Source organism: Urocitellus parryii, unplaced genomic scaffold (genome assembly GCF_045843805.1).
Source record: "Urocitellus parryii isolate mUroPar1 unplaced genomic scaffold, mUroPar1.hap1 Scaffold_92, whole genome shotgun sequence".
In the NCBI taxonomy this organism is placed as follows: Eukaryota; Metazoa; Chordata; class Mammalia; order Rodentia; family Sciuridae; genus Urocitellus; species Urocitellus parryii.
In genome coordinates, this window is record NW_027554230.1 from 610,796 (window position 1) to 632,083 (window position 21,288).

Below are 21,288 nucleotides of genomic sequence, written 5' to 3' on the forward strand. Positions count from 1 at the left end.
TCTACATATATATAAATATATTTGAAAAAAAATAAATATGTGCGCGCGCACACACACACACACACACATATATATTTAGAAAATGGCAGATTTTACTACATTTTGGAAAATAAGATATATTTCTTTAAGAAAACTCTGGAAAACTTACTAGAGAATTTTTTTTTACACATACAACAATATTAGAATATTCTTTCCTTAAATCAATTATTACATAAATACATTTACATATTACATGTATAATATGATAGTAAGACTCCTTTTTCTTTCTTGAACTTGCTAATCAAGTTATTCAAGCACTGTCTTTGTGGTTTTCACTCAATTAATTTATAGGAAAGAACTTGGTTGATTTGAAACACAAGCATAGTTAGAATATAAAAATTTTACAAGAAATGTAGGTAATGCAACATGTTTTCCTTTTATATTATATTTTTGGAATTTACTCTGTTTAAAGTTACTACCTATAAATATAGCAAACAGTACACACCAGCTGTTTGATATAACTAGGCTTTGGTATATAGCTTTGAGTGGAATTCATTTATGAAGACCTGCCACAAAACCATAGCTAAAATTCTTTTAATGGTATATATGTCAAACTTTTTCTTTTTTTAAGATACGAGGAGGAAAGCTAATGATTACTTACACCCGTAAAAGTGATGCTGGCAAATATGTTTGTGTTGGGGCCAATATGGTCGGGGAACGTGAGAGTGAAGTAGCAGAGCTCACTGTTTTAGGTAAGTGCCATTGTATCAAATCTTCTTACTACTGTACAGCCTTCTTCTTATTATCATCATTATTTTTATCATTATTATATTTTTGTACAAGGGAGAATAAAATAATATTTAATCAAAATACAAATGATCTTTATATAACAAAGAAATATTCTTATATCATTGTTTTGGGGGTAGAAAGAGAAGTGAAGTGACCTGATATAAAATAGCCAAAGATGTGGAAAAAGAAGTAGAAGGAAATATTAAAGATGGGGAGAAGTCTCTACAAGTTGGAAACTATGCGAAGTAATTTTCTAAACAATATTTTGAATTATAAATCTTTTCTCACTGAACATCTGAAGTGTTTTATCTTGAGATGGCTCTTTCTAATTTTAGATAGACCATCCTTTGTGAAGAGACCTAGTAACTTGGCAGTGACCGTGGATGACAGTGCAGAATTTAAGTCTGAGGCCCGAGGAGACCCTGTGCCTACAGTCCCATGGAGGAAAGATGATGGAGAGTTGCCCAAATCCAGGTACAGATCAGAATTTAATGATGTGATTCATCGACTTAGAATTTCTGTTTCTCATCAGACTCTAGGTGCCGATAGATGGTTAACTCTATAGATGGTCTTTGACTGCTAAGGTTTGATTTAAAATGTTCTACTTTAAGACAGTATGAAAGCTATATTCACTCTGTAGACACCATACTTCAAATCTGGATCTTTCCCAGGCTGGTGATATGTGGTGTGATACTCTATGCTAGCTGCAGTGGTGAGCCGTAGCTTTCAGTTGGCTTTGTAACCAGGAGGAGAAAGAACCAATACTCTACAGTGTACTGTGTTGCCATGTGGGGTCTTCAGTGGGCTAGGTGAACAAAATGCAGTTTTGTACTCTTGGTATTTCAATTTATGATAGGTTTACAAAGACACATCCCTGTCAAAGGTTGAGGAGCATCTGTAGACTCCTTGATCAGGAGCCAGAATAGAATACTAGAGATACTTTGAACCAGGAGGTTTCCAGATTTCCTCTGGGGTTGGATTATATTTTTGTGACCCTGGTTTTCCCTAGTAAAACATGGTATTCTATAGACAGTTTCTTTCCTGCTCAGCCAAATCACATTTAATACTAACTTCTTGTATATGGCCAGGTAGGAAAAGGAAGAAACATATAGCAATAATGATAGAATTATGAACCAATTAAAAATCAGACTTTGCTTTCCTCAGCTATGTGTCACTAATGAATGGTAGAAGAGTTCGAAGTTTCTTAGTGTCTGATAAGGACTTAAATTGGCTAGGAGCAGTGATTCAGGAAATACCAAGCTTTGGGGAATGAGACGGTGGAATAAAGCATTTGAGTTTGCCAGTTAGCTGTCAGCATGCATGCATTGAATGCCTGCTAGGTGTTGGGGTTACAACATTGGCATAGAGAGGGCATCTGCTCTCGAGGAGCTTGCAAAAAGACACATATATGGGTAGATATGGAATAACCTCATTATTCCCTTTCTTGACTTAAAGGCAGACCTATGCAACTGTAGGGAGAAAGAATAAGAAGAATACCCATGGAATAGGACAGATAAGCACAGTCTTCAAAAATAGGTACCAATATGATAAGCAAGAAAAAAAAAAAGAGTCCTGTGTTCCAGACAGAAGATCCTTACAACATAGACACGAATGTGAGAAAGAACACCACATATTTTGAATGGTAGAAAGTTGAGCATCACTAGCACATAATATATGTGGTGAGAAGTAATGGATATCATATTGGAAATACTGGGGACATATCATCAGGGGCTTTGTGTAATAATAAATCTCACATCATATTCTATGACATTGATGAGTTGAGAAATATTATTATGAGCAGGATTAGTTTTTAGAATAACATAATTTTGTTAGCATGATGTATGTTCCATTACTATGAGGAGAAGCCGGTTATAGGGACACCATTATTTGATTGAACAAATCAGAGTTGTATATTGTTTAGCCTGGAGAGATGGAGATAATGTACAGAGTGGAGAGAAATTTCTGAGACTACAGTGGCAAACTGGATGACTAGTTAGAAATAGAGAGTTGATGAAGGAAGATAGGCAGATTGGGGTAGAAGGAGGAGGAGGATTATGTTAAGAGAAGAAAAGAATTATTGAACATATTAAATATTAGGGTCCCTTGAAATGTGATGTCTAATTGTTAGTAAGTTGGGAATATGAATAGGGGATTTACTTGGAGTGTGGGAAGTATCTGGTCTATCAATATATAAACCGTATCAGACAATATAACTCAGGAAAATTTTATATGAGAAAATTTTACATTAAGAAACCCTATAAGGGCAGGGAAGTCTAGACAAATCAAGTGAACTCTAGAAGACTATCTGGGTTCAAAATTTTAGCTCTGCCCTGAAATTCCCTGAGGACCAAGGCCAAGTAACCTTACTTTCCTGTTTCTCAGTTTCCTCACCTACAAAATGAAGATAAGGTTAATACTTATCTTATAAAATTGTTATAAGAATTTAAGAAGGTAAAATCTATAGATCATTTAAAGTCCAGCACATGATAAAAATTTAATTAATTTTCAATGTCATTTAATTTTAGTGTGAGTACCACAGCTTGAGGAAATAGATGTATAAATGTTAACTTTACTCAAAAATGTTATTTTTAAGAAAATATTTTAATGTTAGTTCATATACATGTGGAAACAAGCTCATTTCTTCTGCCTGCTAACTTAGAGGAACATCACATCCTCAATTTTGTTTTGAATTCCTGAAGGGATTATTGCATGTGATTTGATGTCTGGATACATCATAGTGTAAAAATGGGATCATTCAAGAACAAAATCCTTAACCATGCTGTTTTTGCTGCAATATTAGATATGAAATCCGAGATGATCATACCTTGAAAATTCGGAAGGTGATGGCTGGTGACATGGGATCATATACTTGTGTTGCAGAAAATATGGTTGGAAAAGCTGAAGCATCAGCCACTCTGACTGTTCAAGGTAGGCACCGGGGAGCTCGTCATTGTGGTTGTTTTATCATGTGAAATAGGATGTTGATTTTGAAGAGAATTTTATGTCAAACATATTTAAGAAAGCATTGCTTTACCTATGGGCACTATTATATATTATGTAAGTGTTTATTAAAGAAGAATGAATTACATTTTTGAAATTATGAAGAGTTCTATCTTGGGTCAGAGAAGATGGTGTTTTATTCTCTGGGTCCTTAAACATAGTATATTTCTAATCGTTAATTACATGACAGCTATTGCTGTGAAAACATTGTCTTTGGAGGAAAACACATCTTCATTACTTCAGATGATGTGCTTTCAAGGGTCTATGCAATTTATAGCATAAACATGGATGGATCTATTGCCCTTTAGAATGTAAGATCCATCTGTACAATAGGGACTTCGGCATCTTTATTCTGAGCACATAGTTCCTGTGATCTAACAGACATTCAATATTTGTTGGATGAATGATTTGCATTTGTACTTTGCTAATTTTTATAAAGATTTATTATTTTTGCTGTTTTTTGTACATACGTATTTATTGTGCATTATAATTATACATAACAGTGGAATTCATTGTTACATATTTCTATACTCCTATGTGCACACAACATAACAATATAATTTGGTCAATTTCATTCCTTATTATTTGGTGGATAGGGCTTTAAAGGCTTCAAGTTTTTTTTTGTTGTTGTTGTTTGTTTGTTTGTTTTTTAATGGTTATTTTGGTTACTTGGTTTATTTAGATGTTTTGGTACCAGAGATTGATCCCAGGAGCGCTTCACCACTGAGCTACATCCCCAGATTTTTTTAAAAAGAATTTTGAGGGGCTGGGGATGTGGCTCAAGCGGTAGTGCACTCGCCTGGCATGTGTGCAGCCCGGGGTTTGATCCTCAGCACCACATACAAACAAAGATGTTGTGTCCACCGAAAACTAAAAAATAAATATTAAATAAATATTAAAAAAAAATTTGAGACAGGTTTTCCCTAAGTTGCGTAGGGCCTTGCTAAATTGCTGAGGGTGGCTTTGAATTTGCAACCCTCTCACTTCAGCCTCCTGAGCCACTGAGATGTTTTACAGACATGTGCCACTGCACCCAGCAGACTTCAAGTTTTAAAATCAGAGACGTTTCTGTCACCTCTGTGGTATCCACAATACAGGCATTTCCTCATCATTACTTTCCTCCTTTGTCTCTGACGTCAAAATTATTATTTCCCACATTTTTTTCCCCTTTCTGGTGATGACTTGTTTATTGTGCAATTTGAGAGGCAATGACCTTTAAAACATTTTATTGGTGGAAAAAATTCCCTATTTTGACAAGCGACTGTAGTAAACAAGGGTTTTGGCCATAAACCACTTAGCTTGTTTCTGGGCCTAACATTAGCAATGCCTGGTGCTGTCATCTTTCTCAACACTGTCTCTTCAGAGGCTATTAAGAAGAAAAAGGTGGCTTTTGAGGGAGTGCTTCTACTGCGGGCTTTCTACAAAAGAGCCTTGTGGGCTTTTTACACTAGAAGAAAGAATAAAGAATATTTCCTTCCTGTCTCTAAAGCCATTATGTCCCACTTTGGGGTTTTTAGCTCAACCTCATAAAAACAAAAGAAAAAAAAAGATCAAGAACAAACATTGAATTTCTAAGGCCTAGACTACTTCTCTTTAATCTAAGTTAGACTTGAACTCTACGTGAGGCTAAGACTGTAAGAAAAGAAAACCCCTTTCCATTTAGAGAAAGCATAAATTTAAGAGATGTCAAATCCAAGTTCAAAAGCCCTTCAGAGGGAGTAAAAGTAGCCAGGATGAATATAGGACATTAAAAGGTGTGTCTGTCTCTAGGCAATTGTGACAGGGAGCTTGATTGTCTATCACATCAGTCAGTGAAATATGTTTCACTTTATGTTTTAAAGTTTTCATACCTTGGTATCCTGATGTTTTATAAATAATAGCCATTCTGCTATGCATGCAGCAGACATTGAAATCAAAATAGAGTTTCCTCCTGCAATTTTAAACTCAGCTCCAAAGCTAATTCAGCCTTAAGATATCCATATGGAATGCTTGCTCCCTAAGCCTGGATTTCAGTTGAAATTGGGTACAAATGATCAAATCCAGAAACTACTTGATGAATGCAGATGCTCTCATTTCAACTGAATTTAGCTATAAACATATGAAGGATCTGTATATAGTTTAGAATATATTATTTGATTCAATATTAAAATAGAATATGCACATCAGCATCACTGCTAAAATGTCTTTAACATGTTAGAATAATGTACACAGTATGTTAGAGAAAGTAACATGACTCCCAACTGCAAAAGATAACTAAGAAAAAGCATTCAAAGGAAACCTGAGAAGTTAGGTCTTGTTTCTTCCTTTGAGAAGAATGTAGAAAATATTAGTGACTACAAAGGAAACTACATCACAAGTGAAACCCTCTGGTAGCAGGAAACAATTACAATAAGAAATTCAGTAGAGAATTTGGTTTTTATTTCTTTGTTTTATATGTGGTTCATTTTTAAAGAGACACTATTGGAGTAAGTATATGTTTAAAAATAAATTTCTACCCCCTTACCCCTTATCCAGTGAGTACTTAATTCAGAGAATTGAGTTAAGGCAATAAAACTATATGCTGAAGATAGAACTTATGGGGAAAATTATCTTAAATAAGGGTGGTTATTTGATTTTCACCCCCCCTATTACAGAAGTAATTAATTTCAACATCTTTAAAAGATCCTTGATTTGAGAATCATTTCTCTTTCTTATTGGTTCTTTTTAGTTATACATGACAGTAGAATCCATTTTGACATAATTGCACAAGCATGGACTATATCTTGTTCTAATTTCTCTTCTGTAGATGCTTGTCTGTAAAGATACACTTAAGTATTCTTTTCTTAGGCCTAGCTTTTCCTTGGTCTTTAAACGTGGGTACTCTTCACAGTGCTTGGATTTGTACTACACATCTAGTAGGCACTTTGTCTAAAAAATACTGCTTGAGTGGTGGAAACAGCACAGGGAATCGGGAAACTCTAGCAGCTGCTGAAAGCTCTGATCCTGGGTGCCTGCAATAAGTACCTGTGGCTCAAAATTGAGGCGCTCACCATTTATGATCAATGCTGCCTGGAAATCTGTGTTCAAAAGAACAAAGAAGGGGACCCAATTTATTATCTATATGTATCTCAGCATATCATGTTTTATATTTTAAATATATGAAATAAAATTTATTAAGAAAATAAAGGGAACAAGGTTCATGACACCTGTAATCCCAATGACTTTGGAGGCTGATGCAGACGGATTTAAGTTTGAGCACAGCCTGGGCAACTTAGGGAGATCCTGTCTCAAAATAAAAAATAAAAAGGAATAGGGATGTACCTCAGTGGAAGAGTACCCCTAGGTTCAATCCCTAATACCAAAGGGGCAGAGATGGGGGGAGGAGAAAGAGAGCACAGTAAAATCTAGGACCAGACAGAATTTCCTAAATTATCTGAAGTTTCTTGTTAAGTATGCGGATTATCAGACATGGCCTCTGGAGAATCTCTTTCCAAAGATCTGGGTTAGGACACAGAAATTTGTTTTGATTTTTGTTTTTAAGCAAGCAAGTTCACAAATCCCATGCATGAGGAGTTATAAGATAAACTGACAGAAAGAATGAAGGACTTTAAAACATTTCTTTGTAGTTTGGGACTTTCCAGATGTAGTAGAATTGCTATAAAGAATGGTTGCTAAGAGCATTGACATTAGCATCAGACTGGATTTAGTTGGATCCTTCTTGTACTGTTTACTACTATGTGACTCAGAAGTATGTGACTGAGGACTTGGTTTCCCCCTATGTAAAATGGGTATAGTAATACAATATCACAGCATTTTTATAGGAGTTAAATTATTTATATATTAATATTTAACATATTGTCTATTATGAGTAAATGATTTATAAATAAGGAGCACAGTACTCATATGAGTGTTTTTATTTTTGATAGTTCTATTGCTTGATTTTAATAATTATTGAGTAACAAAAATACTAATTCTGAGTTAATTCTAGATAGTTCTAGTAGCTCATTCTAATAGTTCTTCCGCTATTGCAAATGAGAAATCTGAAATACTAACATATACATGACAATTTATTGTGCAAACAATTATTAAAAACTCTTCTCAAATAAAAATCATTGCATTTCCATGTTAAAAGTCAATATTGACTTTTGTAGTAAATATGCTGGATTTTGCTAGTTTTGTTAAAATAGTGGTAGACTCATTAAAGTTTTACAAAATAACTCAATAATGAAAATTATGGCTATTTGGGAATAGAGATCATTTAAAAATTGCATTTTATATGCAGTGGTATATTATTGTTGTGGGAAAACATTCAGCAGAAATCATTTGACCTCAATTTTATTTCATTATTTCTTGTTTTCCAATTTCTAAGGTTCTCAAACCCTCAATCTATCTTCCTATAAAACAGGTGCATTTTCTTATGATTCAGAGACTAGTAAGAAGATTATCCATGAGTAACTATCTTCAAAAACTGATTACTCATCTTCATAGCCATTTGGAAACTTCAATTAACCACTCCAAAACATGGGAGCAATATGAGATCATACTCTCTTAGTAGCACATCAATGTCTGGGTTACTTCTTCGCACAGAGCAAAGTACCAAACTCAAATATCTGAAACAAATCAAAATATTGACTATTTAATATAAAAGATTTTTATTTTACTTTGAAAATAGGCAAATTGTAATAAAATTTGGTGATACTAGGTAGTTTCAGAGTAAAGATATATTTCCACTGGCCTCTGAAAATATTTAGCCAATAAAAATATCCCAGTGCCTTTAACCTGCATATCAATTTTGGTATGTCTCTGAATCTCATTATTAGAATGAAACTCAAAGGTCTAGAGTAATTTGACCTATTGAAGAAGAATAACCTTCATTACACAACAAATAAGCACAGTGGAATAGTTGGGCACAGTGTTGCATGCCTGTAATCCCAGCTACTGGGGAGCTGAGGCAATGAGGATCCAAAGTTTGAGACCAACATGGGCAACCACTTAGCAAGAGACTGTTTCCAAATTTCAAAAATAAAGGGCTGGATATGTAGGTCAGTGGTACAGCACCCTTGGGTTCAGTACCAAACAAAACAAAAAGAGAAAAGAAAATAAAAGAAAAATAAAATGCCATTTTGGACTAATTACACCAGAAATGTTTATGCTTACTCATTTGTTAGACTTATCAAATATTGACTGCCTATAAATGTAAGCCATAATTTAACCATCAGTTATTTTATTTATACTTAATGTTTGTCTGCAACTGTTTTCCTTTCAGATGTATAACATCTTGCACACCCTCAAGCATTCTTTTTATGAACCTAAAATTTACAAACAAAATGAGGTAACTTTTTACAGACATATCACACCACAATTTTGATTTGTTCTATTGTTATATTTGAATTCTGGTGTCACAAATGGACAAGTGTTAGGATTACTGGCTTGGTAGGAATGACTTATTTTTTGAACTAGTGTTTCGTATTGCCTAATAACTCCCATGTTTTAAGGAAAAAGATATTTATTGTAGTATTTATAACAATTTTATAGGTTGTGACATACCTATAAAACATAAAAATCTAACCAGAACAAAATAGATGCATAGAGGCACCCTGCCAAGGTTTTAAACATTGTGTAATTGAACCTGCTAAAATTTATGCTTCCCATTGGTGTTTGAGTCCGGTTGCAGGTTTGTTTTATATTATTTTACTGTCTTAATCTAAACCCATTAGTTCTTTATTAGATGCTTGTCATGTGGGCCTCAAGTTTCTTCTTGGAATCAGGATAGTCAAATTAGTTTGCTATTTCAGGATCCATTCATGGTTAATTTAAAAAGTGAGTGCTTTTTTTCTTTTCTTAAAGATAGATTTGAGGAAAAGGATAGAGAATACAATCTCAAAATACTTCAAAAAATAAAGGAAGAAACATTATTCTGTTTATTATTACTAATAACAAACCCCATAAAATTTACAAATTATTTACTCATAATAGCAATCCTATGGATGGCTTTTTAAATCACTTCTTTTCTGGGGAGTGCTATCCCCAAAGAAATATAGCAGAGAAAGCCACACAGTTTCAACTTTGAGTTTCTTCCATTTCCAATTTTATCCTCAGCTTCAAACATTCCTTATGAGTCTTTGCTTCAGCAACTCATTTCTTAAAAAGGGCAAACTAGATGGCGTTATTAATCTTTCCACTCTCTTTGCAGCTTCACAGATAAAGCAGCTCTTATTACTGTCACAATTTTATTCCCAAAGTGAATTTGTGACTCTATCACCAGAATGATCATGTTCTCATCGCCATGTCCCATCCGTCACAGGAAACTGAACTGAACCCGACTTCCACCCACCAGCCATTTCCTAGGCAATCACCTTTTATCTCCCTGAGTTGGACCATTAGGAAAATCTAATCTCATTTTTGTTCATCTCTCTTACAAAAGGAACTAAAAGACATTTAGTCCTCCTGTTTCCCTGGAGGCCTGAATACTGGGCCACTAGACAAAGGAAGCCATACATTTAGATCTCCGTTCACCCCCCACTACACTCCTCACTAGACTTCTCACAGGGACCAGTTATTCTTTGAAGGTCAAGGAATGGTTGTTTTTCTGCCCTTTCTGCAAGCTGTGTTTAAAAAAAAAAAGAAAGAAAAGTCAAGTGCCAAACATTGCCAAGCCGGTTCATGCTCTGTGATCAGATGGATGGGATTTCTGTGAAATCTCAGCCCTTCTCTAAATAGTGCTTGCCAATTTTTATTCCCTTGATGTGAAATTACTCCATTCTCTCAGTTTCATCACCTGTTTTTAAACTATTAAATATGGTTTGAATTATATTGTTAACTCTTTAAATTTATTGTTGACCTATGGTAAGAATGTTAAAATGAGTCATCAAAAGGACGTGCATTCTGTTCTACTCTGTAGAATTGCTATTTTGTCTTATGCTTCCCATAAGTATTTATGCCAAGCATATAATGAATGAGCAAAGCACTTGCTCATTAGGATTGATTAGCCAGTGACAGCTGCTGGAAGGCTGAGCCTTAAAGTATGAGATTGACATGAAATGAGGGAGACACAAAGGCAGAAAAAAGACCTGGGCTGTCTTTTGGCTGACTTAATTGCTACTAATGGAATGTTTCCTCGAGCTTCTTTCCTTGCTAGTAGTGAACTACATGCTTCAAACAGGGAGCTTTGCTGAAATATTTGGGGTGCCACAGTTTATGATTGACCCCTGTTAAGTATCCCAATGAACTAGGAATTGAAGAGTAATTATAGCTTTCAGTAAAACAAGAAGCAACTGTCAAAGGTGTGTATGCTAAGTCCCTTCTAAACCAGGCTGTAAGTATAATTCACAGAGTATAGTAGTGATGCAGTGAAGATAAGATCAGACTAGACATTCAAAGCTAAATTTTGCAAAACCTCCATTTTGGTTGTCAGTAGTGCAGCCTGCAGAGACATATCCAGCAGACAGTGTGAGGAGGGGAGTCATCCTTTACTCTCCTGCTTTTCCCATGTCCTACTCCTAATTGCCACAGAGTCCCACTTCTTTTGGCTTTTCACTATTGTGAGCTCTTACTAGCTCTCTCCCCTTCTTACCATTCCACCTATTCACATCTTTGTCATCTGTCTGTAAAGTGCTAACCTCTAACCAATTAGCTTTTATCTTGCTGTATCTATTGTCCATAACAGACACATCTGTCTAAAACACAATCTAGTTATAGTAGTTCCTTCCATAAAACTTGGTCATGGTTCCCTCTCTATACATAAGATCCACAATATGTACTGGTGCTAGCCTCCTCTCTCACTTCTCCCTTCAATCTAATACACTATATTTTCAATTTTGTTTCACGCATGTACTACCCTGTAACTTAGTTCTTTTTGTTATGTTGCCTCTAAAATGCCCCAAACCCTGCCTGAACCACTTGTACTTGCTAATTACACTTTCCTTGGACTCAGAGAAGATTAGCATTCTCCAGAAAACTTTTCAGACATTGTCCATCCCAGCACACATGAGGTGTCCCTCATTCATAGACCCTCTGGATGCTATAACTGCCCTTATTGCATTTCTGTTTACCTTGCTTGAATATGAGCTTCTTAGGGGTGCACTTTGGTTTCCTTTGTCTTCTTAGTCCCTTTGCATTCTACTGTCTCAGAGGCATCTCTTTTAGAGAAATAGAACCAGTAGGATATATAAAAGGGTTAATTAAGAGAATGGGCTCACATGATCAGCAGTGCTGAAAAGTCCCACAGCAAGCTGGAGAACCAGGAAAGCAGGAGGTGCAATTCAGTCCAAGTCCACAGATCTGAGAACCTAGAGTTCTGATGATTGAGAGCAGGGGAGGATGGATGTCCCACCTCTAGGTCAGAGAGAAAATTTGTCCTTCCTCCACTTTTTCTTTTCCCATTCAGACTTTCATTGGATTAGATGATGCCTTCCCACGTTGGTGAGGGAAGAACTTCTTTGTCTAATGTACTGTTTCAAACAATAATCTCTTCTGGAAACAGGCTACCTGTAAAATGGTGTTTCAGGAGGCTGAGACAGGAGGATTGTGAGTTCAAAGCTAGCCTCAGCAACTCTGCATTGAGATCCTAAGCAGCTCAGGGAGACCCTGTCTCTAAAAAAAAAAAAAAAAGGCTGGGGATATGACTCAGTGGTTGAGTGCCCCAGTGTTCCATCCCCAGTAACAAAAAGAAAAGAAAACAAGTGGGAGTGAAAATGTTTCTCATAGATAGCAGACATTGAAGAACTGACAAACATCCAATGCTTAGTACATCATCTGAGGCACTTAAATTGTCATTTCAGTGATGTGTGTTGTGTGTGTCAGAATCTTACTATATCTGCCTTTGTCCTTGCTTCCTACAACTAGCTGTGTAAAAGAATTAAGGTTTGAGTTTTTTATACATCCACCTAAGTTTTTACAGAAACACAATAAATATTTTTCAACGAATTATAGCAGAATATCTGTGACTGTGGTTCAAAAATGTCAGTTGTCTTTTCTAGTTCACTTTAGCAAAACTGGACAAGTGATATATAAAATTAGAAATCTGCATTTAGTTAAAATTTCTTTTTTGTATTAATTCTATGAATCTAATATATATTTGAGAACCAAATCATATATTTACTTTTTTAAATTAAACAGATCCACAATTTACATGATTCTTTCAGACAGTTAACATAATTATTATCCCTCTGGATATGTTTGATGATGCTGAATTTCCTGACAAAACGAATAATATTGAAATGTTTCACACCTCACTCCATAAAAATAATACAAATATTAGAACAATTGAGTGCACTGAAGTTAAAAATACAGTCATCCTTCCATATAAGCAAGTTCAAAAAGAGAAATTCAACTGTACTAAATGCATACCAACTATTTTTCTTATCTTTATTCTCAACAATATAGTATGACAATTATTCCCATAGCATTTACAAAATATTAGGTATTATAAATAATCTAGAACTGATTTAAAGTACAGGGGAAGACATTCATTTATCACATGCAAGTAGTACACCATTTGTATAAAAGAATTAAGAATATGTGGATTTTGGTATCCACAAGGTTCCTAGAACCAATTCCCTACATTTACAGAGGAACAACTGAATTTGGGTAGATGGTGCCCAGCTATAACTACTTTATAATTTGGTCTTGAAATGAATCAACAGGCGTAATTCCTTAAAATAAATTTGCATCTATGAATTTGATCATTTTCTAACATATAAAATAATAACTTTGAAAATGATCAATATACATATTAATGTTACATAATAGAAAATATTATATGCACATGTGACTTTTTATGGACCTATTAGATAATTATTTTAGAATGTAAAATTTAAAATTTTAAGTAAAAATTTAAGTAAAATAAAAGTAAAAATTTTAAGTATTTAAATAAATGTAAAACATTATAGCTTTCATGTAGACTTTACTCTCAGTAGTACAGAATGAACTTTTTAAAAACTTTCATTAAAAAATAAACTCTGGGGGCTGGGATATAGCTCCGTTGGTAGAGTGCTTACCTCACATACACAAGGCCCTGGGTTCAATCCCCAGCATCACACACACCTAGAACAAACAAACAAACAAACTCAGGAAAAGAAGGTTTATTTTGTGAATTTGTGCTTTCCATAAATAGAGTTCACCATGTTTCACTTTCTATCAGCACATGAGATCTTTATACAAAAGTCACATGACATTTTGGAGTTCATATGATATCTAGGTATAAAAAGGAATAAAATTATGGATACTTCATTTAAATCATTTGCTGGAACCATTTCCTTAACTTGCTCATTTGAGAAAAGTGTAATGGTGCATAGTTTCTGACCATTAACCTGGTTATTTGAGTCAAAGCCAAAACTAGTAGTGTCAAGGGGCCTTTTGCAGGTTCAATGAGATTTACTCTAATCCATGATTCTGGTTACAAAACCATGAGTTCATCACCATTTTGAAGAAATACATATTAGGAGACCTCCAAAACTTCACTTCATGTTTTTAAGAACCTTGATTATGTGTGTGATACTTTTGTCAGACTCTGACAAGATAAGCAAACTGAATCTTTTAGGAGATGGTTCTTCGTGACAGATGACAATAATCAGGAAAGGCAAGGTGCTTCATGGGGTGGAGAATATAAGATAGTTACATGAATACATACATTATGCATGTAATTACATATCTATACTTACTTCCTCCTGTATATATTGCTCCTCTTAATGCTGAATTCTAGAGTCAAATTCAAAATGCCACCCTCCTAGAATTTTTATGCTTTTATTGTGTGCTTCATTTTCTTCTCATGGTTGTTTCATAGTTCAGTTGATGACTGGAAAAATTCAACTGAAATTTAGAGGGGGGAATGAGGAAAAAAGGTTTGTGATTGTAAAAAGAAACACCCCCCCAAAAAAATTTTAAAAACTCAATATGTGATGGAAACTTTTCAAGTTTCAAGTTTCAGTATTGCCAGCTGAGTTCTTTGTGAGCAGACTGAAAGAAAGTAAAATGCCATCAGCTAAGAGGTTTAATGAAGTCCTACCACAGAATTTAACAAGAGAATGATTTGTGAGAACAGCTCCCTCCCTAACTGTTCTGATCCAGTAGTGTAAATAGGATGCAGAGCTTCACTCCTGCTGGGTTTTTTTTTTAATATTTGGTTTGATTGAGTCCCAGTATCATTTTGACATGTGATAACTTGACATATTTTTTTTTCCAGTAGTAAAGAAATTCTTGTGCTCTTGTAACTTAAAATTTCCACCAAAATGATCACTAAAGATGTGATATCCTTTTAGATTTCTTTCACTCATATACAGGTTTTGGATTACTTTCAGTTATTTCAAATGCACTGATATAAATTGTAAAAATTAATCAAAAGAAAAAGCCTTCACCAGGTGATCTTACTACAGAAAATTCGAAACATTCTCTTAATGTATGTGCCGGGCAAATATTTGAAGAAATAAGAAGAGCAGTCAGGTAGAAGAAATAATTGATTCATGAGATAATTTGGTGACAAGTAATTACACAGCACCACACTAGTAAATAGTACATCATGGGCCTTCCATTATGGTCTCAGCTTCACTGTGATTTATTCTTCTGTGTAACAGTGGATTGGGATTTCTTGTGAGGCAGTTATATGCATGTATAACTGAGCAACTATCTTTAGCAGCCAACATTATCAAATAAAGGTGTCAACATGGAAATATGTAATTGAGTTGTGTGGATCTATAAAATCTGAATCACTCGGCCTGAGAATGATATTCAGAGAAATAAATTACATTTTTGCCCTAGTCATTTACAGATAACTGTTTTAAAATGTTAGATTCTCTGCTAACAAGCTCACATAATTTTAAAACATGGAATTATTATGTGAAATTGTTTATCACTGAATGTAAAAGAAATAAACCTAAATTAATTTCATCTTGCTGTATTTTATCTGAAATTGTTCAGACATCAAGTAATAGAAATTATTTATTATTTAAATGACAATAATCATAAAGAGAATAATATAGAGTATATTAAGGATGCCTTTTTGTTATGGAAAACTCTGGATAATTCTATACATAAAATGATTGAAAATTGGATTTTTATTCATCCATATGTATTAACTATTTTATTATTTATTTGACATGATTTTATTTTCCAACAGATTTATGCAGTATTAAAAATAATTTTTAACTGCATTCATTTTTTGTAGATTTAGTAAATCTTTTCAGCATATTCCAAACATCAGGTAATCATTAAAATAAATAAACTTTAGAATTATGTTAGCATCTGGTGTCCTTTGAGCTTTATTTCAATAATTTAAAGTATGAAGTAATTATTTTTATTTTAAGAGGATTCTGCATAGATTGAAAAATGAACATTTTGAAATATCATACCCAAAGTTTGCAAAAACTGATTAAAATACCATGAGCACTTTAATTTGCTTTTAAACTATAATTCTCATGACTTGATAAATAATGTGCCAAAATAAACACACCTGCAGAAAATACTAAAATAGGTATAAGATAAAATATAGCTGAATAATTGCTTTATAACAGATTTATGAGGATAGGAAAATCCATAAATGGTTGTTAATGTTAGCTTTAGGACATTTATTTTGTGTGGTCGATGTTCTTAGGAGAGAATTTAGAGCACTGCACAATTAAAGCTGATAGATGGGCCATTTTACAAAGCTGCTTTTAAAAAGTTAACTTAGTGTATGGTAGTCATTTCCAACTGTACTTTTTAGTTTATTAGTTAAAGAGAGGAGGCGCATTTTTAGGCTTTTTACTCTAAAACATGTACACAATCGCTAGATAGAAATGAAAATTTTGGCTTTATTTACATATCTTGGGAATAAATGTGAAATTATGAATCCTATGCTGGATTTTTGAAACTTTCATGAATGGTAGTCTACAAATCATTTACTTTGGAATTATCTTACAAATGAGAAAAATGAGTTCCTATGTGTCTTTATATTAAATAGTCAACTTAAATCATGCATACTTAATTTCTTGACTGCATATTTTAAATGTGCAGTGAAAAACAAGGATTCTAAAAGCTGGAGACACTTGAATTCTAATTCTTAATTTCTTGACTATATATTCTGAAAGTTTATAGTGATTGTCCTAAATGATTATATCACATCACATGTTGGAGATGGAATTGGCTTTTTTGACATTGTTGCTAAGAGAAAATAAAATATAACATGAGTTGTTTCTTCTCCCAATTTTTTGTACATATGAAATATGTCTATGTAAGTGGAATCATTATGTATGTGTTTATTTAATGTATTACTATGCACATCATACATTCATATTACTTATTACTGATTTGGAGAAAAAAAAATAGAACAAAAATTACATTAAAGTAAGGTTTAAATCTTGAAAAAAAATGCAGTGTAATAAGAAAAGCGAGATTTTTAAAAGCTGGACATACTTGAATTTCCAATTCTTTTCTTACCTGATGAGCAGCTTTAAGAAAGCCCCTGAATCTTCACTTTCCAACCTTTGCACATTTGGGATATTGAATTATTTCTTTGCTAAGAGAATTTCTAATATTTTGGTCTGACATACAGCTAACATTGATAGCTTCTTCTTGTTAAACTGAGAGTTAGAACATGTATGAAATTTATGAAGGATAGAAGACCTGATTATTTCTTGAAAAAAGCATTGGATTTTGAGCTAAGATCTGAAGGGTGAGTAAGAATTAAATAGGGGAAGGGAGAGATTTTGAGGGATGGCGTGCATAGAACTGGAGGTAAGATGGAGCATGGTGTACTTAAGATCCAAAAGAATGTTTATGAGGCCAGGTTGAGGAAATGAGGGAGGGGTGGGGGATGGTTTGAGAAGACAGAGAGCATAATGCACAAGACCATGTAAAGGATTTAGCTCTCTGTTTTAAGAGCACTGGATGATATTGAAGGATTTTAATCACATAAGTTCTATGATCAGTTTAGTTTTGTTTTGCCTTGTTTTGTTTTAATCCCTCTGGTTGCAATGTGAGATTAGATTAGAAAAATACAAGTCATTAGTTAAGATGAGTGTCATTTGATAGCTTTGCCAGGGTTGTGGTATCCAGAAACAGATGGTTAAAATCACAAGTAGTTACAAAATAAATGCAATGACCATTGGTAATTAAGTACATCTTTCAGGGAGGATGGAAAAGAAAGCATTCTGATGTGATGCTTTCTAAAGGCTGACTTAGGGAATGTTATCATTAAAATGATGACCCTGAGATCCATGTCAGGTAATATGCACATTGTCATAGATGGCTGGATAGTTTTTTGGTTTTTTTTTTTTGATGTTTGGATTCTTTAATGGACAAATAAATAAGTAGAACCATTTAACAACTGTGCTTTGTGGGAGAGTATGGGTATTTTTAGAAGAGGAAGGAAAGGAAGAAGAGTGTTATTCATCTTTTCTGAGTTCCTGTGACATATCAGGCATTGTACAGGGTACTTTTACATAAATTGGAAGTGTTTGTTAGTACATATTCTGGACAATTCTTTTTTAAACTCTTTCAATAACCTCCAGCAAGGTTTCTCAGCTATGACACTGGAATTTTGAGCTAGGGTATTATTTGTGGTGGTGGTGGTGGGTTATTTTGTGTATTGTGGGATATTTATTAGAATCCCTGACTTCTGTCCTATGAGGTAGAGCTACTGGCCAGCCTCTCCCACTTCCTCTCCACTTCAGTTGTGACAGCCAAAATTGTCTCTAGAACTATGAGCTACAGAATAGCATTAGATATTTGAGTGGAGGCAAAAAGTTCATAGCATTTTATGTATCTATTAAATATATTCTAAAAATGCCCTTTTATTCTCTCTATTTTTATGTCTGAAAAATTGAAAGACATAATGACAGGCTTTTATGTTAAACTCAATCTTTTCACTCCCAAAGAAATCATACCTTGTATTAAAGTATCCTAAGAGTTTTAACTGTTAGAGATGTTATCATTCATGAGTTCCTGTGCATATCATTTTTCCATTATCCCAGTGACTGGGTTTTCTCAGTACAAATGTAGATCGTTTCACCACTTGAAAATTTGAGTGTTCCTCTGTTTAACTAAGTGTTTCTTCCAAAAAAGTCTTGTAACTCACTACCTTATATCCATTCATATTCTCGTGGAATGTGGTATTTACAGTACTAGTCTGTCAGATTTGTTAATTGAGCCCTGCTATTGAAAAAAAAACACTATAGATTAAATGGGAAAAAAATCACATTATGTTTAAGACTTGTTAGAAATTAGCTACTGATAATGAAAAACTAGTATCTATTAACTAGCAGAAGAATTTCTGAGTCAAGTTTATTTCATTAATAGCCAATTCAACAAAAATGCTTTTCTCTGTTGATTAGTAGGATTGCTCTTATCACAGATAAATTTGGTTAACTGAATCTTCCATTGAATCATCCTAGGAATGTAGCGTACTTTTATTATTTTAGAGCCAAGATCTCTGATACACTTCTCACTTATTGCTAACAGTGAAGAATTTCTATATTTAATTCATAAGGATAGATACAAATACGTTTGCCAATATGCCTCAATATTAAAATCTCATTGTGAAAATACCAAAATCTTAATCATAATAGTGTCATCATTTATGCAAATATTTCATTTACTTGGAATTTTCTGATGTGTCCTGAAATTATCATAGGATCCACATGTGTAAAGTACTTCTTCCTTTAAGATGATATGATCTGAAAAGAATGTTCTTGAGGACTTTTTCCTTGTAGAATATGCAGTTTAATATTTGTAATGGGAAAGGAAGCTACCAGGGCAGAAGGAGGTATCAGTTGTCCTGCTTTCCCTCTGAATGACCACATTCTTAAGACACTAGCACTGAAAGCACTTTAAGATTCAACTTGCCTTTGCCAGACAGGGTTATATTTAAACTGAGGTGGCCAAATGGAAACAAATCCCATTTTAAAGACCTCTAGAGACATCACAGTTGGCAACCACTTCGTGGTTCACTGACCTTTACTGTTAACTGCTTCTTTTCTACACTTTGCCTAGGATGTTCTTGCTATTATTTAGGCCCATTATCTTTTCTTCTGGCCTAAGTGTTTGTCAAAATTGGCTGCTTTCTCTGTTTATTAAACCCAATCTGGAGACTTCTGAAGGATCTATGGAGCTAACTTCTTTTCTTCAGAACAGAAAAGTCTTTCCTCCAACTCCTATATAATTTATTTTCAAACATTTATCATCTTTCGGACTCATGCCTCCTGAATATGACAAGAAGATGGAAGAAATATGAGGCATATTCTCTGCCTCCCTAACCTCCTTGCTTCTCTTTCCCACTCCCCACCCTTCCTTGTATTTTTTTCCTAGCTGGTCTATCCAAAGATTATTGTCTGAAAGTATATACTCTTAGATTATAGAATATCTCAAAATAAGGAGGCTTTTGATGCTACATTCAAAAAAAGGAAGAGAATCTTAGAGCATCTTTTTATTCTCTCTCTGTGTGTGTGTGTGTGTGTGTGTGTGTGTGTGTGTGTGTGTGAGAGAGAGAGAGAGAGAGAGAGAGAGAGAGAGACCGACCAGTGGGAGAAGGATGCTAAATTCTCCCCAATTTTTTAAACAGTTTTAAAAAAACTATTATTTAATTATATAATAATATTTATATATCTTCCAATACTTTACACAGTTATTGTTTTTCCTTTTTAGACTCAAAAGGTACCATAGAATTTTACAATGTCATACCTTATATGCATGATGTGAATTTATGCATAACACATATTTCAGGCTTTGCTTTACTCCCTCTTCCTTCCTCACCAAAAAAGAGGAATGTAGGTGAAAACAGTATATTTTTATTTAAATTCAGCCTCATGGCAAATTTTCTAATCCTTCACCCCTTCTAAATTCTCTTCTAAACTAAGAAAATTTAGAGCTATCACTGTAGATACTGCACAATGTTGCTAGATTAAGAAAAAAAAACAGTAAATTTTACTCTTTTTAAGAATGTATATTCATGGCTGGGGTTGTAGCTCCGTGGTAGAGTGCTTGCCTGACACATGTGAGGCACTGGGTTTATGGTTTGATCCTCAGCACCACATAAAAATAAATCAATAAAATAAAGGTTTCTGTTCATCTACAACTAAAAAAAATTTAAAAATATATATTCGCTTTTTAAAGGTATTTTATCTGCCTATTTATGTATTCACTTTACAAAGTACTTTTGCCAAAACATAATTTTTTCTCATATTCTAAAAGTGATAACTATTTTATTCAATTTATAATGATTACAAGTGAAGGAAGGGTGAAAATTGGTTTACCCTTAAAAGATTACATTACTTTTCATTGCAAAAGGGCAAACTTTTCAAGCAGCTTTAAGTCTGCTTTATCACTTCTTAGCTTCCCACGCTTTTAAAGACTTCAGCTAACTATTCTCAAAGGTGTTTTTATATCATAAGGAATTATTTAAAAACATATTTCATATGTGTATGTAGTAAATATTAGGTTAAACAGCTCTTAAAAGTTTAAGTGTGAAATCAAATCTATTCGGTGTCCTATTGCATGTGTCTCTACTAACTGATAAGTCAGTAGGAGAATTTGTACAGAGACATGATTTAGTCCAGAGACCTGGAAGCCATT

The 21,288-nt window shown here is 33.9% G+C and overlaps 1 protein-coding gene across 1 annotated transcript in view; it reads left to right on the forward strand.

The window, feature by feature from the left end:
• Nucleotides 1-21,288, forward strand: part of LOC144253098 (roundabout homolog 1-like) — a 161,364-nt gene that overhangs the window by 54,667 nt on the left and 85,409 nt on the right. The window contains 3 exon segments of the mRNA XM_077795008.1: nucleotides 611-731; nucleotides 1,104-1,242; nucleotides 3,569-3,696. Coding sequence (XP_077651134.1) covers nucleotides 611-731; nucleotides 1,104-1,242; nucleotides 3,569-3,696 — 388 coding nt within the window.